Raw genomic sequence first — 21,031 nt, 5'->3', positions numbered from 1 at the left:
AGTCACATCCCCCTTTCAGCTTGATCAGCTGTCACATCGATGTCTATAAAAGGGTGAAGAGCATGGACTTTGGCTCTAGATTGTGCTCAGTTTCAGATTGGGCTTCTCCAATTTCTAGCTGTGTGACCTTGGGCAAGTAACCCTAAACTTTAGTTCTGTAATTTTGAAGTGAGTCTCATAATAGTAACTACCTTACAGAGGAACTGAGGATTAACTGAGATAATGCATGCATGAGTTAAAATGTTTTGGGTTGCAAGTGACAAAATACCTCAGTGTCTTCAACTAGAAGGACATCTTGTTTACTTAAGAAGTTTAGAGGTAAGCTGTCTCAGGATTGATCTGGCCACTCAGGGATGGCTTCATGTTCTCAGGCTCGTTTCCATCCTTGGCTCTGCCATGCTCACAGGCATTAATATTTCCCCTGGGGTCATAAAATGGGTAGTAAACTCCTGTTACAGATAGCGTGTATCACCCAAATCTCCCTTGGCACCAAAGCACTCAGATGCCAGAAGTGTTGGCCTCTGCTTGCTTATCATTGGGTCCCTCTGCAGGAATTGCCCTGGGCTAAAGGAAGCTGCCTCACCCCAGTTTATACCCGCCACCTGGGAGCCGCTCACATCCAGTGCTGGTTAGTGTAGGAGATACAAAGTCCCGACCCTCCTGCCTCATTTGGGACAACTCTGCGGGGACACTCCAGCCCCAGAACTCCTAACTGACTGAGGTCTTTGTTGCAACAGCATCATAATCCAACTTCTCTCTCTGCCCAATCCTGCCTCCTTCGCTGCTCACAGGCATTGTTCCAGGAAGTGATCCTTAATAAAGCTGCATGAAAATCTCGGGGTCTCACTGAACATTTCTTAGGGAAGCCAACCTGTGGATCTAAGAGTGTTTTAGGAAGGAGGCTTTAAAATGGGGTTGTGGGAGCTGAACCACCCACTGTCCAGCTGGTGATGAGCTCCTGGAATGTTATAATTATGCGATGGTTAAAACTATCCCCTGAGGTGAATTGGGATGTGATACTGGAGGAAGGGAATATTCTGGCAGTGACAATATCCTGGATGCTTGAGAGATTTGGGATAATAATTATTATAAGGATGATGGAATTTGTTTGGGTATTGCTGAGAACCATTAATACATTAAGAAAGAAATAAAAAGATGAGGATGATTAATAACCAATATAATGCAAAGCATGAAAGCAAGAGGACCTCCTTGGTAGGCTATGAAGAAAATCTACAACCAGATGATAGAAAAAAATTAGGATCAGGCCTAGGACTTAATTATAAGAAGAGCAGAGCTCCAAGGAAGATTGAATTTTCAGTTCTGAGAGGTCCACACACCAAGGTCAGGCTCCTGATTGATGCACCTGAAACCTTGAGTCTTCAGATTTCCCTGAATTGTCTGGGCCTGCAGAAGTAGACTACTCTTCCCTGTTAAAATCTAGCACTGCCACCCTTGCTTGAAGACAGTGCAAAGCCTTCTGCATGTCCCCTTGGAGTCTATTTTCACCTCCCATTCAGGATACCAGACCTATAAATAGGGTCAAGTTACATCATATACCAGCCAGAGACATGCTTGGACTTATAAGGTAGGAAGGGGCTTACAGGCCAAAAGAGTGGCAAAGATTCAGTCAATGTGTACGAGAGCTGGAGGATTATACATGGGACTGGATCCTGAGGGTTTTGGACAAAACCTATCCGATTTTTATTTTTATTTTTTTAAAAGATATTTATTTGAGAGAGAAAGAGACAGTGACAGAGAGGAGGGAGAGCACTAGATGGGGGAGGGGCAGAGAGAGAGGGAGAAGCAGAACCCCTGCTGAGCGGGGAGCCCAATGTGGGGCTTGACCCCAGGACCCTAGGATCGCTACCTGAGCCAAAGGCAGATGCTTAACCACTGAGCCACCCAGGTGCTCGCCCCCTCCTCAGATTTTTAAATCAAGAAGAAGAACAGAAGCACTTTCCATTCACATAGGATGGCCCACTGTATACCTTTATGGTCTCGCTCTAGGACTACATTAATCTCTTACTTTTTCTATCCCGGACCTGGACCATCTGGACACTCCAGAGAACATCACATTGGTTCATTGTACCCATGATATCATGTTAATGGAACTGGAAAAGCAAGAAGTGGTGCTTGTATTTTAGAGAATGGTGGAGAAACCTATCAGGAGCCCACCATGTTAGTGAAGTTTTTAGGAGTCCAGTGGTTTAGGACAGGAGTTGGAAAAATCTATCCTACCATCTGTTTTTGTAAATAAATTTTATTGGAACACAGCCTTTTGCTTAGGTATTGTTTATGTATTGAGTAGTTGCAATAGAGACTATTTGGCCTACAAAGCCTAAAATATTTAATCTCTGGCCTAAATAGGGAGTTTCATGACCTCTGCTCTAGGGTGTTCCAGGATATCTCTTCCAAAAGGCGCATTACTGCATCTCAAACTTTCTACCACTAAGAAGAATGCACAGTGCCTGGTAGTCTTTCCAAGTTTTGGAGGCATCATATTTCACTGGGATATTCCAATGGGAATACTGGTCCAACCCATTTACTGGGTGACAAAGTCTTCTAGCTTTGTGTGGGGCCCAAAGCAGGTCCAGGCTGGGTGCAAACATTCCTGATGCTTCAGCCATATGAATTAGCAGACACTACGCTATTAGAAATGTACCTGACTGAGGAAGTTATTGTATTGGGGTTTATAGAAAGCCCCAGTAGGAAAATTACAACATTGACTCCTACAGTTCTGGAGCATGCCATCTATAGCCGAGAATTATTCACTATTTGAAAAATAACTCCTGGGGCGCCTGGGTGGCTCAGTCGTTAAGCGTCTGCCTTCGGCTCAGGTCATGATCCCAGGGTCCTGAGATCGAGCCCCGCATCGGGCTCGCTGCTCAGCGGGAAGCCTGCTTCTCCCTCTCTCACTCCCCCTGCTTGTGTTCCCTCTCTTGCTGTGTCTCTCTCTGTCAAAATAAATAAATAAAATCTTAAAAAAAAAAACAGAAAAAGAAAAATAACTCCTGGTGTGTTATTGAGTCTTGGTAAAGACAAATGTCTGATTATGGGACATGGAGGGACTTTGTGTCCAGAGCTGTTCATCATGAGCTGATTTCTACCAAACCCACCAAGTATTAGGGTTTGGTGAGCCCAGCAGCAATCCATTGTAAGATGGAAATGATAGATCTGGAATCAGGCACAAGTAGGGCTAGAGGACACAAGAAAGGTATGTGGGACCCGACCTTCATGTCATCTACCAGTGTTTCTCCAGCACCTCTCACACTTACGGTCATAAGGGGAGGGGACTCTTATGACAGCATTGAAGGGAAATCCTCTCAATGAATAAAGTTTTAGGAAATGCACCAAAGGGTCATCTAAGAAGGAAAAGTGTGGAAAGAAAGTGGCCCTAGGTAAGAATATATATAAATTCATGGGCAAATGCTTGGTTGGTCAGGCTCCTGGAAAGAAAAAGATTGGCAGATTGGGAAGAAGGAAGAGATCTGTGAATGGAACTATATGTATTAATTATGCTTTTTATTCTCTGTATCTTATGTTTTGACATCTTGGTGGGCCTCACAGACCCAGTGAGAGATTGCCCCTCCCAAGGGGTAGCTAATTCCTAAAGATAGGAAAGTTACTTAGGAACATTCTCTCATGTCTGATCCAACCACCTCCTTTATCTAACTCACATACCAAACCAATATTTCTTCTGTCCTAAGTCAACCCAGGGCCAGAAATCAGATAGCTAGAGAAGAGACAGCTCCTATGCCCCAAAGCCTGACAGAATTATTCAAACCAGCCAATCCTAAGCTCTTCCCTGGTTTGCCTTTCCATGGAAACCTCAATAAAGGTTCTGTTCTAGGCTTTCCCCTCACACCTGCTTTTGCTTTCTGACCAAAACCAGATGCTTCCCTTGTGGCCCTGCATGGTATGGCATGTCCCCTTTTCTCAGGAAATGTAAGTAATAAATTCTTTCTTCAATGTCATCGGCTTCTCCATTTTATCACTCTGTTGTCTTTATAAATTAAGACCTGGGCACAAGTCACTGTGGGAGTAGACATTTAAATGTGAGGATCTTTGTATTGCATAATGTCTATCAAAGAGTACCAATCATGGAAGAGGCACCGACCAATTAAGTAGACAGAATGACTTGGCCAGTTCATGTCAGTCAGCCTTTGTCACTGGCAATCTCAATGTTGGCATAATGAGCTCATGAATAGAGAAGCCATGACAGCAGAGAATGAGGCCATAGATGGGCCCCAGTGGGATTCTACTTTCCATTACTGATCATAACTGTTGCTCACAAGCATCCAACTTTCCAGCAGTAGAGACCAAAATCAAGTGAGAACTTGATATGGCACTGATCCTTGAGAACACTAAGCAGCAACTTGGCAGCAAGTTGAGTACATCGGACCCCTTTCACTCTGAAAGGGGCAGTGCCTTATCTTAACTAGAATTGCTACGTATTTTGAGTGTGGTTTTGCTTTTCCTGCCTACAGGGACTCACTTGGCAGCACTGTCTAAGGGCTTACACAATCCTGCACAAGATTATTCAGATCAAGGGACCATGAGACCTACTTTACAATAAAGGAGATAATGATAGTCTGTAAATGACCATATGATCCACTGGTCCTATCACATACTGTACCATCTGGAAGCTGCTGACCTGATAAAGTTGATGGAATGGCCTTTTGAAGGTACAGCTGGGGTGCCAGCTTGGAGATGATACTATGTGATGATGGAGTACCATCCCCCAGGGTGTGATATATCTCCTAAATACTTTACTCTTACGTGGTGCTATGTCCCCAGAAGGTAGAACACATGGATCTGTTAACCAAATGGTAAAAATAAGAGTTGCCCCCTCACCATCATTCCCAGTGACCCAGTTGGGAAATTTGTGCTTTCTCATCGTCTCAACTCGGCTCTGATTGTGTAGAGGCCCTATTCCTAGAGGGAGGATACTTCCACCAGGGGACATGGAGGGAGCTGTTTAAACTTAAAGCTATAGGTTTGTACAATGCACAAACTTGGCAATTCTCAAGAAAAACAGCTGTTCCCAGCCCACTGCACAGTCAAGAGACAATCAGTCAGACTGAAACCTTAGAACATTTATGAAGAGGGGAAGAAACTGTAGGACAGGATAGTGTTGTGAGTTTTCACTGAATGGTGGAGAGAGCAGTGACACATATAACTCCTATTATTTGATTCTTAGAAAATCATAGAGATTGCTGAAATAAACTTCTAGTCAGACTTGTTTACTTTACATAGGCAATTCAACCAACAGAAGTTAAAAGACTTGTACAGGGTCTTACAGGTAAGTCAGTAGCAGATCTGGGATCAGAACCCTAGTCCAGTGTTCTCTTCCTCCTCCAATGTGGATTCATAGCTTCAATGTTTTCCTTTTTAACTCTGTGTGGGTTAGGCTAATGTTAACTCACTCTGCATTCTGCATGCACACCATACAGAAGGCTGATGAATAACCTACAGACATTAGGGTAGCTGGGAGAAGTCACCTTAGCATTAAAAATTCATTATGAAATCTGCCCAAATAGATAATTAAACAGACTGATGTCAACCTAATTGGCTCAAACTAATGAATGCAGATCTACTTAGATTTTTAAATTAAAAAAAATTTTTTTTGATGTTTGTTATTGACCCACATATGTCTTCATTAAAATCACAAAGGTATCAGAGGTCTCCCTTTCATTAGTCTCACAAAACCTTTTTGAATGTCATTGAATGTTCATTTTGAATTAGGGATGAGATGTATTTAGAATTCACCAAATGCCTCTAACTTCTCTGGGCCTTTGGGGGCCAATAAAAACTTATATGCATTTTGCTCAGCACATTTCCCTCAGCATAACAATTTTTCATGGAGCTTAAATAATGCAAATTTTTTTCTTTTATGGTCCTTATGAAGATAAAGTATCTAGAACCACCCAAAATCCAAGGACTTAAGAAAGTAATTGTTTTATCTTTTAGCAATATTAGAATGCATCAAATGAACAGTATTTGGGTTGAGCATATATTTGTTTGTTAATTCTGTGACTGGTCTGGGCTTGAAAAATGGAGTGAGACCATCATAATAAAATCATACTTTAATGCATTTTTCCTGTTATACTAATGACTGTACTATGTACTCTCATTCAATTCTCCATCAATCTTGAGACTGGTATTATGGAAGGCTTCCTATCTTCCCACAGTATCCACCCTCCTGTCTTTGTTTAGCTGAATACGCAGCTGTCTGAAACAAACACTACAGCTCCCAATATCCCCTGCAGCTAGGTATGGCCAAATGACTAAGTTCTTGCTCAAGAAATACAAGTAGAAGTGCTGTATGCAACTTCTGACAACAGGTACCCTTCTTTCCTTCTTGGCTGGAATACAGCTGTGATAAATGACACTTAAGCTGCCATCTTGGACCACACAGGAAGCTGTGTGTTGAAGATGGTGGAGGAACATACTAGGAAAACAGTGGGACCCAACGATTGTGGAGTGTCTATCCTGACCCTGATCTGCTTACCTTCAGACCTCATCTGTACACTAGGGATATCCTACTTATCTAAGTCGTTGTTATTTAGGTTTTCAACTGAAACTACTCTTAACTGATACACTTGAGCTGTTCTATCCTAATTGAGATGTGCTATAAGTGTCAAATACACAGTGGCTTTTGAAGACGTATCTTAAAAAAGATTGTAAAGTATATCAATAATTTTGATATTGATTATGTACAGAAATGGTAATATTTTGAATTTATTAGATTAAATAGATTATTTTTCTTTTTACTTTTCTGTTTCTTTTTACTTTTAAAAATGGGACTACTAGAAAATTTTAAATGCCACATGCGGCTCCCGTTATATATTTATTGGACAGCGCCAGGCAAGTGTTGTTCTGCTCTGTCTCTGTCTCTGCACTAGAGAATAGGTGAGGTCCCTGAGGCCAAGAGGAGCCATACAACTACCTGAGTTCCCATGTCTGGTAAATGATGGGGCTGGACTCAACCTCAGATCTATGCGGAGCAGCCCCAGTGCTCCCACCCACTATAGCACAGTGTATCTCAACTGGTGTCATTGGGTTCTGGTGCAGGAGAGAGAACACTGTCCCAAACACTATTTCTTATTTATTTATTTGTATGTATGTATTTATTTATTTGTATTTTAATTCCATTATAGTTGACATATAGTGCCAAACACTAGTTCTTAAAGGCAGGAACAGCTGGTTGCTGGAAGAGTTTTACTGAGTTTGCCTCAAAATATGTTTATAATCTGATGAGCTTTATAATTTTATTTTCAAATTGTGTATTTCCCAGCATGTAAAAATAGAGTGTAGCCCATTGAAAAAGGAAATGAAAAACACAATTTACTGAAAGATTCTGTTATCTTTAATTTAGAAAGAAGACATTTAACTTGCAAACGTTGCCATAGATGTCTCTGCCCCACGGATGACAGAACTGGAGAAACTTGTGGAAGATATTTCCTTGGTTGCTTTACCTGACTCTTCTGGAAGCTTAAGGCCTTGAAGCTCTGTGATCTCAGATGCTTAGATGAGAGCACATTCTATCTTGTCCCCTTATTTTGTTGTTTGTAGGTCTCGCTTCCCCAGGCCATGGCCTGCCCTACAGGTAACAAGTATGTTCAGTATTATTGACACCTATATTCACCGACCTCTTTTCCACCTCTGTTATGGTAAAGGTGGTAGCTCTGCCCAGGCACCTATTCCGTAGAAGTGGCGCACATTTTCTATTTGGAGATTGCCTGGCATCCCCAGCGTTCCTAATGTCTCCCTAAAGATAATGGTAGACAGGAACACTCTGCTTACCTGAGGTGAAGAGATATCAGCCTAGCCCCCTACTTGTGGGCAGCCAAAGACTCCTCTTGCTTTTACTCACAGGGCCCTCCATTATTCTGTCCCAGGGCTAGGCTGGACACGACTGTTTCCTTGAGGTTTCCAAAGATATAACACAGCCACAGTCACCAAATAACCTGAGATGTGATCATTTTAATCTTTTTCTCTCTTTGTGGAACTGCCACAACTGGCCAGAAATGGTACCCAGGCTACTTAATTGCCTATGGAGCTACAGCATGAAACTAACAACCTGCTCATTAGTGCACCCATTGCTTTCTCTTTCCTTCCTGTGGCTTCTGTTCCTGCTTTAGAAGCAGAATTATCAAGTTTTCTCCTAAGAAGCATATCTGTCCTACAGCAGTCAGCTCTTTGAACATTTAACTTCATCTTCCAAATCATTACAGAAAACACTTAATGGCTCTGTGCCCAGACATGACCCCTGCAGATCCCATTTGCAATGACCGTCAAAGGCAGATGGATCACCACCAGTAAGTACTCTTTGCATTTGGCTTCCAAATATAGGAGTGGTTGGGCAACTGAGGGTTATTAGACTTTTCCAAATTAAATTCCTTCTATGATCTATTTCTCTAATGCAACGGAGGGACAGTATGTGCCCCGACACAGTGGATGCTAAGTTTAGAGGGACAGAATCCATGCTCACATAGGGTATTTGTTGAGGAAAGAACAAGGAGACTGCCACCAACTGGTCTCTGAATATGAAGATCTTTCATATTCATCATGTCCATTAAGTATCAAAAATGATGCTCAAATCTGCTGTACATTCCAATGCACTATGCCACCTTCTCTTTTCAACTACATCTACTGATAAGTTCTAGTTCCTGAATTAACTCACACTAAGGAGGCTCTCTGTGTGGTCCTTGGCCTCCATCAGCGGTCTAAATTTCATATACCTTGTAATGAAAATGTAAAAGGGTGCAGTTGCTGGCTGCAAGGTATCAGGGAATTAAAAGGACTGTAATAAATTGAAGCTTTGAGCCTCACCTAGAAGAATGCAAATGTAGTCCTAAGAACACACACGTACTGTACTGGCCGAAGGAAAACATGTCAGCTTAGATTCCACTGAAAAGAGACAAGTTTGTGACCTCGCCTGCAAATCAATTCATTATAGGTCCTTCGTAGAGTCTGAATCCAAGGCTCATATGTGGGGTGGGGAGGAGAGGTGGAGTGGGGCAATTATTGTTTAAAATCCCTCACGATTCTGATATCCTGTCTGCCCCTCCGGTTGAGAATAATCAAATTCAACATTAAACAATTCTCACATAAAATATATTGGCACCAAGACATGCTCATTCCCACTTATGCTTATGAAGTGCTGGCCCATGTGTGTATTTGCTACTAGCTGCAGACCCAGATCACATTAATAGAAATCTGGTGTGATCGGAAAGGAATCAGACATTTCTGGTTTTAGGGCTGTTTGGAGACAAAGTTTGCCTACCTGCTGAATTTCAAGTATTACCAGCCCTCCGGATGGTCTTGTTTTGATAATATTTCCTTTTCCCTGAATTGGGGGTGGGGTGGGGTGGGGTGGGGAGAAAGCACCCTCAGTTATTGCCAAGACATTATTCTGGGTGTAAGAAAGGCAGAGTATCTTTAATTTGCTAATTTTGCCTGAAAGCTGTCAACAGAGGGCTAAGAGATGATTTTTTTCAGTTTGCTTTTCAATTAAGATTATTTTCCTTTCCTTTCCTTTCCTTTCCTTTTTTTCCCCCCTGACAAGCATTTATGGAGCAGCCTGGGTCTAAAGCTTAGTTGTGTCAGGTTGGGCTTAGTGAGCAAGGCTTCCGGGAGTTGGGAAAGGTGGCTGGGATAAAATCATCTAGAGACTGAAGGGAGTATAAGCTCAAGTTCAAATCTAGAGAAAAATACAACTAAAGACATACTTTCAGTGACATTTGCTCCAAGTATTCAATGGCCAGCTGATGGTGGTGACAGGACATTGTCCTCTAATATCCCTTCTCCCTTATTTGTAAAATAATGGGACTTTTCTTTAGTTGGGCCCATGGGCTCTAAGGAAAAGAATATTTCAAGCCTCTCTTGTAGCTTCAGTATGGCAATGTGACAGAATTCTGGACAGCAAGATATAAGAGGCAGTAGTATATACAATTTCTTGGAAGTGTCCTTAGAGAGAGGAAGTATGTTCTTTTCCCCTTTTTTCCTTCCTGCTGGTTGGAAGTCAAGTGGTGATGGGGAGAGCTGAAGCAGCCATCTTGGGCCATGAAAGGATTCTGGGAATAAACAGCATGCATGACGAAGCAAAAAGGTAGGAGGAATCCCTAACATCATGGAGAGCCATGCCATCCCTGGTCCCCCTGGATGTTTTCCATGAAGACACCCTTCTGTTTTGTTTATATTACCTGGCAGGGCGGGGGTGAAGGCAGGGAGGCAGTTTTAGATTACAGCCAAATCTTTTCCAGACTCATACATAAAGTATCAGGTGGATGTGCTGAAGTGGGGCTGGGACATTCTCATGCTATCCCTTTGAGGCCGAGAGGGGTCACATGTCATCACTATTACACCTGTGGGAAAGTCCTTCAGAGGGGTGAGTTCAGTTCTTCATCCCATTTTCCTTCTATTGTATCCTGTGTCCCTTCTTTCCTGCCCGAGTCTCCAGCAGGTACACCTCTCACTTTTTATCACTACCACTCCCCACAGTACTTAACTACATTCTGCCTTTTAGTTTTGCATGTTCTGTAGACTGCGAGAACGTGGGGATGGAAAATGTCTCTTTTGTAACCCCTTCTCCCCCTTAGCATGCAAAACAAAGCATTACTTAAATTTCAGACACTCCACTCCATAATTGAATTAATTTGGAATGCATTTTTCAACCCCACTCATTACACCACTTCCTGTGTTTTTTCCACTCTCATCTTCAGATTTTCTGTTCTTTAGAGAAATTATCTTCACAGGAGATTGAATTATAACACTCTCTAAAATAGCAGCTCTTAACTTGAGGAAGGGGAAGATAGAAGAACTTCGGGGAGTCCACCAACTCTGCAAAGTTTTATATGTGGGAATATGAGCTTTTGCCTGGAGGGAAAGTACATAGCTTTCATCAGAATTTCCAGAAAATCATGACCCCCACTAGCCTACAGAAAAAAAAGAAGAAAAATTCTTTGGCTAACATGACACCTAAAATTGGTTTTTGGATGGGGGCAAGAGAAGGAACAAGGCCTACTTGGACAATGCAGTTTATAAAGAAGATAAACCCACAAATAGATCAAAATGTTTTATGTATTGAAAGTTTGTTGTTGTTGTTGTTGTTGTTTCGGCTTAACTTTCTTTCCCTGGTGTTGAGGAATAACCTTAATCCTTAATCCTAACTGAAGAGGCAACCAAACAGAAAAGATCAAACATACACTGGCAATAAACTGAAGCAATGCTTTATTGCGACCACAGAGCACCAATTCAACAAGGCATTGACACACAGAGATTTGAACAAATGTCTCTTTGAACAGAGATGTAGCAAGCTCGCTTTTTTTCAAGTTCTTAAAAACAAGTACTCAAACCAAGAATCAAACAAAGCATCAGATCAATTAAAAAAATATTACACCATCATGAAGGAATATATATAAAAATATTCTGTACTAGTAACAAGGCTTTTTGATCTGTAACTCTTGGCAAATTCCTTCAGAAACAAATCAGTATAAATACAAACCATAAAGTGAAAAAATGCTTTCTTCTTTGGAAACAAAGAGCCAATCTGAAAGTAAATCTATGCAGAAAATACCATTACCCCTTGTGAAAGAAGCTGAATATGGATGGAGATCCCCAAGACACAACAGAGTTTCTCTTTTCAGAGGTTCTGCTCCTGTAGGGGCCATGACGCACATTCCTCTCAAACATTCCAGTATATCCCAGTGAAACCTTAATAAGGTCAAGTGGAGGACCCTCTATAAAAGAGGGTGTCGGCAATTCCATCCCAATAACACAAACTCTAAGGAGCAGAGGGATTCAAGGGAGACAGCAATCTCTCTCTCTTTTCTCCCCTTCCCCAAGTTTTCTTGTCTTTAATCTCCCTACATCTGTAACCAGAGGATCATGCCATTCAACACTTTTTCAAGGATTTTGGGAAAGCCATCTGAAGAAAACCCCTTTGGTGGGGAGGGGTGTCCAACCATGTCAAAGATAACTCTGTTTGACAAACTCCACCAGGAAAACCATGCTGTCCACAAGTCATCCTTGCTCCTCCTGGCTGAGTTCAGGTCAGCCGATGGATTGCCTAGTCTATCCCATAGGATAACGTTTCATTTGACTGAAATTCTTTATATATACACATGTATGTATTCTGTTTACAAAGTTTCATCACATGAAACTAAATTATGTCATTATGTATTTTTTGAGGTCTAAGACCCCAATTTGACTGTACTATGAAGAGTTGTTCTTTAGATGCTTTGTCTGCAGAGGTTTTACATGATACTCGTAGATTTTCAGAGCAGGCCCCAGTTTTAACTGAAGTCCTGTCAACACGTCATTTCTTGTCATCAATAGCAGGGATTTTCCATCAATTTCCTATAATGGAAGCAGAGGGTAAAACCAACATTAAGTCCAAAAGTGCAAGGATAATGAAGAACAAAAGAAGTTCAAAGAAAAAAGACATACTGATTGTCCTCAAGCTAAAAACATTACTTTTTTTACTTGGGTCAAATGGAAAAAACGGACTCCTCTATTTTTTGTTCCATCTTCCACTTTTAGTTTTGGATTAAATACAATCCATAGCTGAATAAATAAATAAATAAATAAATAAATAAATAAATACAATCCATAGCTGATCTCGTTTTCAAGATCACATCCCTTAAGTCTCATCTTAAAAAACTGATGGCAGGCTTGGCACATAGACCTGTAAGGATCGGAGATATTATTTCTGAAAGAAATAATGACACTTTCCATTTATAAAATGTATTGAAGTTTGTCCAAAATTTCTGTGTACTTAATTCCTAAAACAACTCTATAAATTAGGACAGGCAGGGATTATCAGCTTAATTTTACAGGCAAACCAAGGACCAAGGCAAGAAGTTAACGTGCCTAAGATCAAGAAGTTAGGCAAGGAAAACAGAGGATTTGAACTCATCTGCCTAAAGCCAAAGCCGATGTTCTTTCCATAACGCCTTTGTTCCTCTTGACACTTGGAAGTAAATATGTGTAGTATAGGTGAACCAATGGGGTCATAGAATCCTAGGTTTTCTGGAATCTTGTCAATCACAACAATGGGCAGTGGAAAAATGATTCACTCGCTGTGGACTTCTTTCCTGTCCTTTAAAAGAAGAACCATCCTGCCTCAACCCAAAAATCAACCTCTCATGTTGAGGGCCCTACCATGCTTCCTCTCAGTGGGTCCCCAAGATTCCAAATAAGGTAGTGAGGGGTAGAGCTCTCTCAGAGTCCACTTCCCACCCCCTTCAGGTACCCAACCAGAGTGCCCTGGAGACCACAAAGCTTTGGGGATGAAATATAAACAGGCTTTCCACGAAAGGGATATGGATCCCAAATACAGAAAGTAGTTTGGAACTTTTGGAAAGGGATCACTGAGAAAGATGCCGAATACCACCTTATTTCTGTTATTTTTTTATTGTGGGGACAAGGGAGCTGGCTCTTAGGGGGCCTGGGCTCAAGAGATGGACCAGCTGTGCATGTTGGGTGAGCCTCGACATGTTTGTCCAGATACATGCCTGCACCCTTCTCCCCCACTGATGGACAGACAAGGGGACTGGGAGTGTAACTGTAACTACATAAAACTGTGATTCTTTAGTACAATGACCCCAACAAGGCCATTCCTCCAAACTCCCTTGTGTTTTGCCCGGCTATGAAGAAAATGTGCTTTGTATGTGTCAGTGTGTGGAGAAGCAGCACTGGTCTAGTGGCCTGAAGAAACACCCACTTCCTGACCATAGGTAAATTCCTTCCTCCTCTGTCTCCTTGGTTGGTAATGTGGGGATTTGGGGGTTTCTGACAGGATTCCGTCACATATTACTTTTGCAAATTCTTCCTGAGCTATGAGTTGTACGATTACTTGTCAGTATTCCTCAACAGGCCCATGGTTCTCATGTCATTTGCCAACCACCTACCATGAACCAGAACAGAAGGACAAGGAATTACTTCTAACTGCTCTATGGTGTTTTTTTTTTTTTTTTTTTTAAGATTTAATTTATTTGACAGAGAGACACAGCGAGAGAGGGAACACAAGCAGGGGGAGTGGGTGAGGGAGAAGCAGGCTTCCCGCCGAGCAGGGAGCCGGATGCCGGGCTCAATCCCAGGACCCTGGGATCATGACCTGAGCTGAAGGCAGACGCCCAACAACTGAGCCACCCAGGTGCCCCTCTATGGTGTTTTTGAACTCTGGAAACCTTTATTTTGCTGACAACTAGAAAAAAAGGTCTCACATTAATTTGTGAGAGACAACTATTCAAAAACATGGCGCATAAAAAAGCAGCTAGTTGACAGGGCAAGAGTGGAAAATTATTTCAGGACAGAGGATTTGACTTTCCAACCCTAAAATATTTTCTCCTCCTTAAGTGGCTAGTGAGCCCAGAGACTGCCCATCAGTAAAACCTGTAAGGATGAGAATTGGCAGAGGAACTTATGACATGCGGAAACCACAGTAGCAGTTCTGAAGGCACTCTGAGGTCACAGGAATCTGAATCATAGCTCCCTTCAAAGCTCACCGTCTATCTTAGATTGACTGAGATGAAGATGGACTCACTTGGAACGCTTTAGAAAACAGCAAAGCCCTTCCTGCTCTCCATCTTTCTTTTGTTGTTGTTTGCTCATACTTAACTTCCTAATTTTTTAAACGGGCATCAGGAAGAGATGACACTGCTTTCATTTCTACACAACAAGAAAACTTCCTTGACTAACTGAAAGTGAATTTTTTTTTTTAATCTTCGCTGGCAAAAAAGTCCTTCTACAACTCAGCATTTCTGTCAAAAGCCAAGTATGTCTGTGAAAAATGCTGAAATTTGGATTTTATTTAAGACAAAATGGAAAATCAAGTTTCATGCTCCAATTTGATTTTCCCTTTGTTCAGTAGCCACACTGCAGTTCACCTCACACTAGGGCTGGTAAAAGAAAGCTCCATCTGGAAATCCTCATTTTAAAAGTTGGAAATGAATATAACTCATACATACAACAAAACTTTCCTCTTTGGTCATGACTATAGCAACTCAGATGAATGGCAGTGAAATACAACGTGATGGAAATGTGAGCTTCCAGGTCAAGCAAACTGCAGTCTGAACCCTGTCTCCACAGCTTATTGTGTGACCCTGTGTAAAGGACCTGACTTTCCTGAGCCTCAGTTTCCTCACTTGCAAAATGAAAATAACCCCCTGAAGGATTCTAGAGATTAGAAATTATTCATTCACGTAAGGCACCTACCACAGTGCCTGACAGATAGAAGGTTCTCAATGACTACTAAGCGGCAAGAACAGGATGTGTTCCAATTCCAAATCCATCTACTGCTTCCTTTCTGGAAGTGTGTCCCTGCCTGAATGCTACCCTTTGCCAGAGGGATGTAGGCGTATTCCTGTTCAAGTTCAGAAGATTTGGTGAGATTAAAAAAGCTCAAAGACTACATCAAAAATTGGTCTCATAAAAATTGCAAACACAGAAAAGTTCCTTGATTAAGGAAGCGAATCATTTGTTACATAACTTCTATAAAAGACTGAGATGCAAATTAAATCCAAATTTTGCCAGTCAGCATGGTGTACTAGAATGAGCATGAGATTGGGAACCGGAAGACAGAGTTTCTGATGCAGACTCCATCAGTAATTTTCCACAAGCAGCCACTCCTCTGTACCCCAGTCTGTTTATTAGCATAAATGAAGGAGTTGGAGGGTGACCAGATCCAGTTAAATAAACATTAAAAAAATCCCATGATTTTGCATGTACATCATGATGAAAGCCAAAACAAAAAGATAGTTCACATCTTGGGATCCTGTTTACATCCCTGTGTTAAGGGATAATCATTTGTCAGCTTCAGTGAAACTTTGTACATGGCTTCTGTTTTCATGTAAGAGTAACCAAGTACTCATTGAACAATAATATTTATGCAAAAAATCTTTGCCTACTTAATAAGTTCCAGCAAGTACTCATGCATGGAAGTAAGGTTTAGAGATGATAGGTGTAAATTTCCAATGAGGGCAAGACCCTAGATGTAAAAATAAATGAGTGGGATCCTTAGATGTCATAGCTCAGTAGACAAGCATGTGTTTTAGAGTAAGACATTATTTTATTGCTTATTAGGTGGGGACTAGGCAAGTTACTTAATCTCTCTAAGCCTCATTTCCTTATCTATATGATGGAGGAAAAGTAGCTACTGTATTTCACCGCTGAAAGAATTATTGAGATAAACACAGGTGAAGTAGAATGCCTGATATCTACCAAGTACTCAATAAATGCTAGCTATTTAAAAAAAAAGTATATATAAAAAAATCTTAACCCATTTACTTTTCACTCTTTCTCTCTACAAATGCTAATCTACACTTTGGTAGATCTTTCAACTGAGCCTAATTGTGATATGGTCCATTGGAAATGTATGGGAAGAAAGATGAGGTGGGAAGAGAAAAGAGAAAGAGGTTAGGAAGAGAAAAAGAGTGGCCATCAAGAAAGAGGAAACTGGTTAATAGCAAGGAAGGACAGGGAAAAAGTCAAAGAGAAGTCAATGGGCTTTCTGATGATAGGGCCCTGCAACTAACCCAGAAGGCCATATTTGTGGTGGTAGCCTCCACTGTCCCAAATATCGTGCAGAGGAAAAGAAGGCTCAGTTAGAACTAGAAGATGGGGTGGAAGCCATTATCTGGCCCATTATTTGTTTCCTCTGTGAAACGAGAGGTTTGGACTAAGCTGACTTCTGTCCATTCTAGTTCAACATACTCTCAGATTCCAATTCTGTCTTTGATAAGCATCAGACTCACCAGCCTTATAGGAAAGTCTCCCCATGAAAGAACAAAGCACAGACTCCTTACCGAAGACGTGGACGAATTTGACGAAATAGGCTGTCTTTTTCCACTTCAGTCTTCCCTCTCACGTTTTCTAGAACTTTCTTTGTAACAACTCTCTTGCCATTCACTATCTGGCTACAAGTGGAGACCAGTCTGAAGTTTCCCATTCCACTGCTTACAAAGGGTACAAATGTTCCAGAGGAAGGGGGATTTGGTCTGGAGCCCAGGGATACAAATGTGGAAAATCCTGTGTCCAATATGGTGATCACATCAAAGAAGGAGGAGCGAAATCTCCTGGCCTTACCCACATGACCAATGGAAAAATAATCTCCTGAGAAGAAGTCTTTGTCTTCAAAGACATTTTGAAACCCACAGTGTGGCCTCTCAAACCGTGGTTCCTCTTTCAAGCAGTTTTTATCTCTGCAGTCACCTGTATTTTCCATTTTGATGTGGTTCTCTTTGGACTTGTCATAGTTGTTGCGTTTCTTGACATCAGACAAGACCTCATAGGCTTCTGCTACTTGTTTGAATTTCTCCTCAGCTGCCTCCCTGTTTTCTGGGTTCTTGTCTGGATGTACCTGAAGAGCTAACTGGCGGTAAGCCTTCTTAATATCAGAGGGGGACACGTTTTGAGGCACCCCTAGTACTTTGTAGTAATTCACCATGTTTCTTTAAAGGACCTCTCCTTACCAAGACAAAGAGTTTGTTTTCAGAAGAACTTCCATGTACTTTTGGAAAGTAAGATCGTGAACTACTCCAGTCTACACCAAGACCCTTTGAATCTTATCATATAGTTGTTGGAACAAACTCTTCTGGAGAGGAAATTCCTCTTTGGTGTCCTCTACAATTCCACCCCCTACCCTGCCCAACCCCCCCCCCCCCCCCCCCCCCCCCCCCCCGACAGCTCAACGTTGCGGGGAGTGACTATGAGCTCAACATTATCAGCCAATGACTCTCAGCTGATGCTGTGCTTGCCTTGCATTCCTATTGGTGGAAAATCAGAGGTGGACAATATACATATTAGGAAGACTTCACCTAGTTTAAAAAACCAACACTGAGCAGCTTGTTTACAGAAAAAAACCATCTGTGTGGCTCAAAAAGAAGTCTTTACCCCATTTGTTAAAGTAACAGTCAGAGCAAAATGGGTCTTGCCCTTTAATCTGACACAAAATCCATTTGGGCTCATTGTGAGGGCTAATGCCTTCAGTGACTTAATGCGTATTTCCCTGTTATTTAATATTTGCTGCTGGCACAAAGTGGGTGATAAAGGGGCTCTATTACCAAAAAAATCTTGTACACATTTCTGATGAAGGAAAAAGAATGAAACTTACTTCAGCAAATGAGGAAACTGGGTTACAGAGATGTCTGCCTAGATTTAAAAAAAAAAAAAAAACCCACCAGAATAAATACAAGGAACAGAATTAGAAGTGAAGGCTTCCCATGTATGGTCAGATTAGGCTTTTTCACTTCAGCTATCTTTATAAAGTTAGTCTTTTTGAAACTTATCTCTGGACTTAGGAACAAAACTAAGTAGCAGCATCACAACATCAGATGTTTTAAAAAAATGACTTTGAGGCTCAAGTGTAACCAGGGCTGCTGGCTGCTCTTTTTTCCAGGACCCACAGTTACACATTTCTCAGACTTCCTTGCAATTTGGCATGGGCATGTGACCATGTTCTGGCCAATGTCATATGAAGAGATGACGTGTGCCTCCTCCTGTGTGCACCCGGCCCATAAGACCACCTACGTGTGCTCCTCCCTGCTCTTTATTTGTGCCAACTGGATGTCAATATCTGGATGATCTTGATCTGACTGAAGATGACAGAGCCTCCATCACCTTGGATTCTTGAACTATAGTGAAGGAGAACACTCCCAAGACCACCATGGACTATTTACATGAATAAGAAATAAACTTCTACTATAATTAAGCCATTATACATCTTTTCATCTACTTGTGACAGCAGTTAGTCTACTCCAATACACCATTTCCACAACTCCACCTTCAGTAATATCATCAACCAGCAGAGTCCTACCTCTGCAACACTTAAAGCCCCAAATCCTATCCTATCTCTTGCTCCTCATTCTCATTACACCCACTTTCACATTTCAATTTCACTTTCTCCAGGGTCAGACTCCTCATTTGTATCAAGTCTGCATCCCTTGGTTGGCCCTGGGAACCATTCTTTTATATGCCCTCTCAGATTGCCCTCTTAGGCCATTAGTCATCTGCTATGCCCACGCCACAAACACCCCATCCAGGAGCAGAATAGCAATCCACCTTCTCTGATTCCTATGCCTGGTGCAACTGTGGAAAACAAACAAGCTGTGAAGATGAAACACTACCCAGGAGCCGTGTGCCAGTCTCAGCTGGGTCAGGAAAATTCCTTAGCATTTCTATGTATCCTGGTCAGTTCCCTCTCCCATTCCCCTTGATGGCCACTCTTAACCTTCACTGCTCTCCTCTAGTTCCTTATTAAACCTCCCCCCATCCTGTCCACTCCAAGCACAGGAGCTTGCCTCTTGTTTAGCAAAGGAAATAGAGGCTGTCAGGAACTCCCTTAATGTCCCTGGGGACAAGGGCAATCTTAGCTAGGTCTGTACACATGCTCACCTATGCCCCCAAAGCACAGGAAGGATAGAGGAAGAATAGGAAGGATAGAGGAAGATATCCCTGTCTTGTTCGGAATTAATCCCTTCATATTTTTTTTAAAACAAAAAAATCAAAGAGTTGAATATTTTATGGACCAAACTGAATGAACTGAATCATGTATATTATGGCCGACATTACATTTTATTATGGTAAAATATGTATAACATGAAGTAGGCCATTTTAGTTCACTATTTTTAAGTGTACAAGTTAGTGGCATTAATTGTATTCACAACATTGTGAAATCGTTGCTACCATCTATTTTTTAAACTCTTCCATCACCCCAAACAGAAATTATTATCTATTATGCAGTAACTCCCCCTGCCCCCAGCCCTTGATAACCTCTAATCTACTTTGTGTCTCTATGAATTGCCTATCTTATATATCTCATATAAATGGATCATACAATATTTAAGTGGTTAACTTCACTTAGTATAGTGTTTTCAAGGTTTATCCACGTAGCATGTGTCAGAACTTCATTCCTTTTTATGGCTGAGTAATATTCCATCGTATGTATATACTATATTTTGTTTATCCATTCATCTGTTCATAGACACTTGGATTGTTTCCATCTTTTGGTAATTGTGAATAATGCTGCGATGAACATTTGGGTACAAGTATCTATTTGAGTCCCTCTTTTCAATTCTTTGTGGGGAATTGTTGAGCCATATGGTAATTCTATGCTTAACATTTTGAAGAACCACTAAACTTTCCTACAGTGGCTGTACCCTTTTATATTCCCAACCAGCAATGCATGAGGTTTCCAATTTCTCCATGTCCTTGCCCTTCCATACTCTTTGATCTCATCCTTTTCCTTATCCTCAAGGAGTTTGCTTTATTTAACGGTCCTCAATTTCATTCAATTTTAACCTGTCTAATTCTTTTGGCTACTTTCCTGCATGTAAATAAGTTTGAGTATCTCCTCTCTTAGAAAAGAACCCTCATGCCTTCATGACCCTCCAGCTACTGGTTCTCCCTTCACTTGCCTGCCTCCCAACTCACTCCTCAACTTGGAGGAAAGGGTCCTCCACTTCCCAAACAGTCACCCACCCTCTCCCTTCCCCAACTCCACTGAAACTCCACCATCATTCACAGACCCCACGGGGGCTTCACCTTTTTGAGGTATTTGACCTTGTCGATCATTGCATTTTTCTTAAAACTTGCTCCTTCATTGGTTTCTGTACAACCTCTCATTACTGGTTCTTTCCCCACCTCCCTGAGGGTTCTTTCTCAGTTGCTTTTGCTAGTTGCCTTTCTTCTCCAAACAATTAAAACCTTGGTATTCCCCAGGGTGCTGACCTTGGCCTTTTTCTCACCCCCTTCTAAATGCCTCTCATTGTCATCTCTCCTATGACTGTTGATGACCTCATAGCTCTGTCTCTAGGTCTCACTCTTCCCCCAAATTGTCTGCTAGATATATACACCTGAATGTACCATAGGCTTTCAAATTTAATGTACCCCAAACTGTGCTCATTATGTCCCTTTTACAACTTACCTCCCACAAACATCCTAGTTAATGGCACTACTTTACAACCACCCAATCTGGAAACTTGGCAGTCATCCAAGCCCCTCCCTTTCCCACTTGTGGGCAGTGAAC

At 41.6% G+C, this 21,031-nt stretch overlaps 1 protein-coding gene across 1 annotated transcript in view; it reads right to left on the bottom strand.

Moving 5' to 3' along the window:
* Window positions 1-12,170: 12,170 nt before the first annotated feature.
* SAMD13 (sterile alpha motif domain containing 13) overlaps window positions 12,171-21,031 on the bottom strand; it is a 43,812-nt gene continuing 34,951 nt past the window's right edge. Inside the window, exon 5 of the mRNA XM_021690314.1 lies at window positions 12,171-12,363. Within this exon, the coding sequence (XP_021545989.1) occupies window positions 12,220-12,363 (144 nt within the window). The 3' untranslated portion in view covers window positions 12,171-12,219. The remainder of the gene's footprint in view (window positions 12,364-21,031) is intronic.

Source organism: Neomonachus schauinslandi, chromosome 4 (assembly GCF_002201575.2).
Source record: "Neomonachus schauinslandi chromosome 4, ASM220157v2, whole genome shotgun sequence".
Classification (NCBI taxonomy): Eukaryota; Metazoa; Chordata; class Mammalia; order Carnivora; family Phocidae; genus Neomonachus; species Neomonachus schauinslandi.
This window is presented reverse-complemented; position numbering and strand designations above follow the sequence as displayed.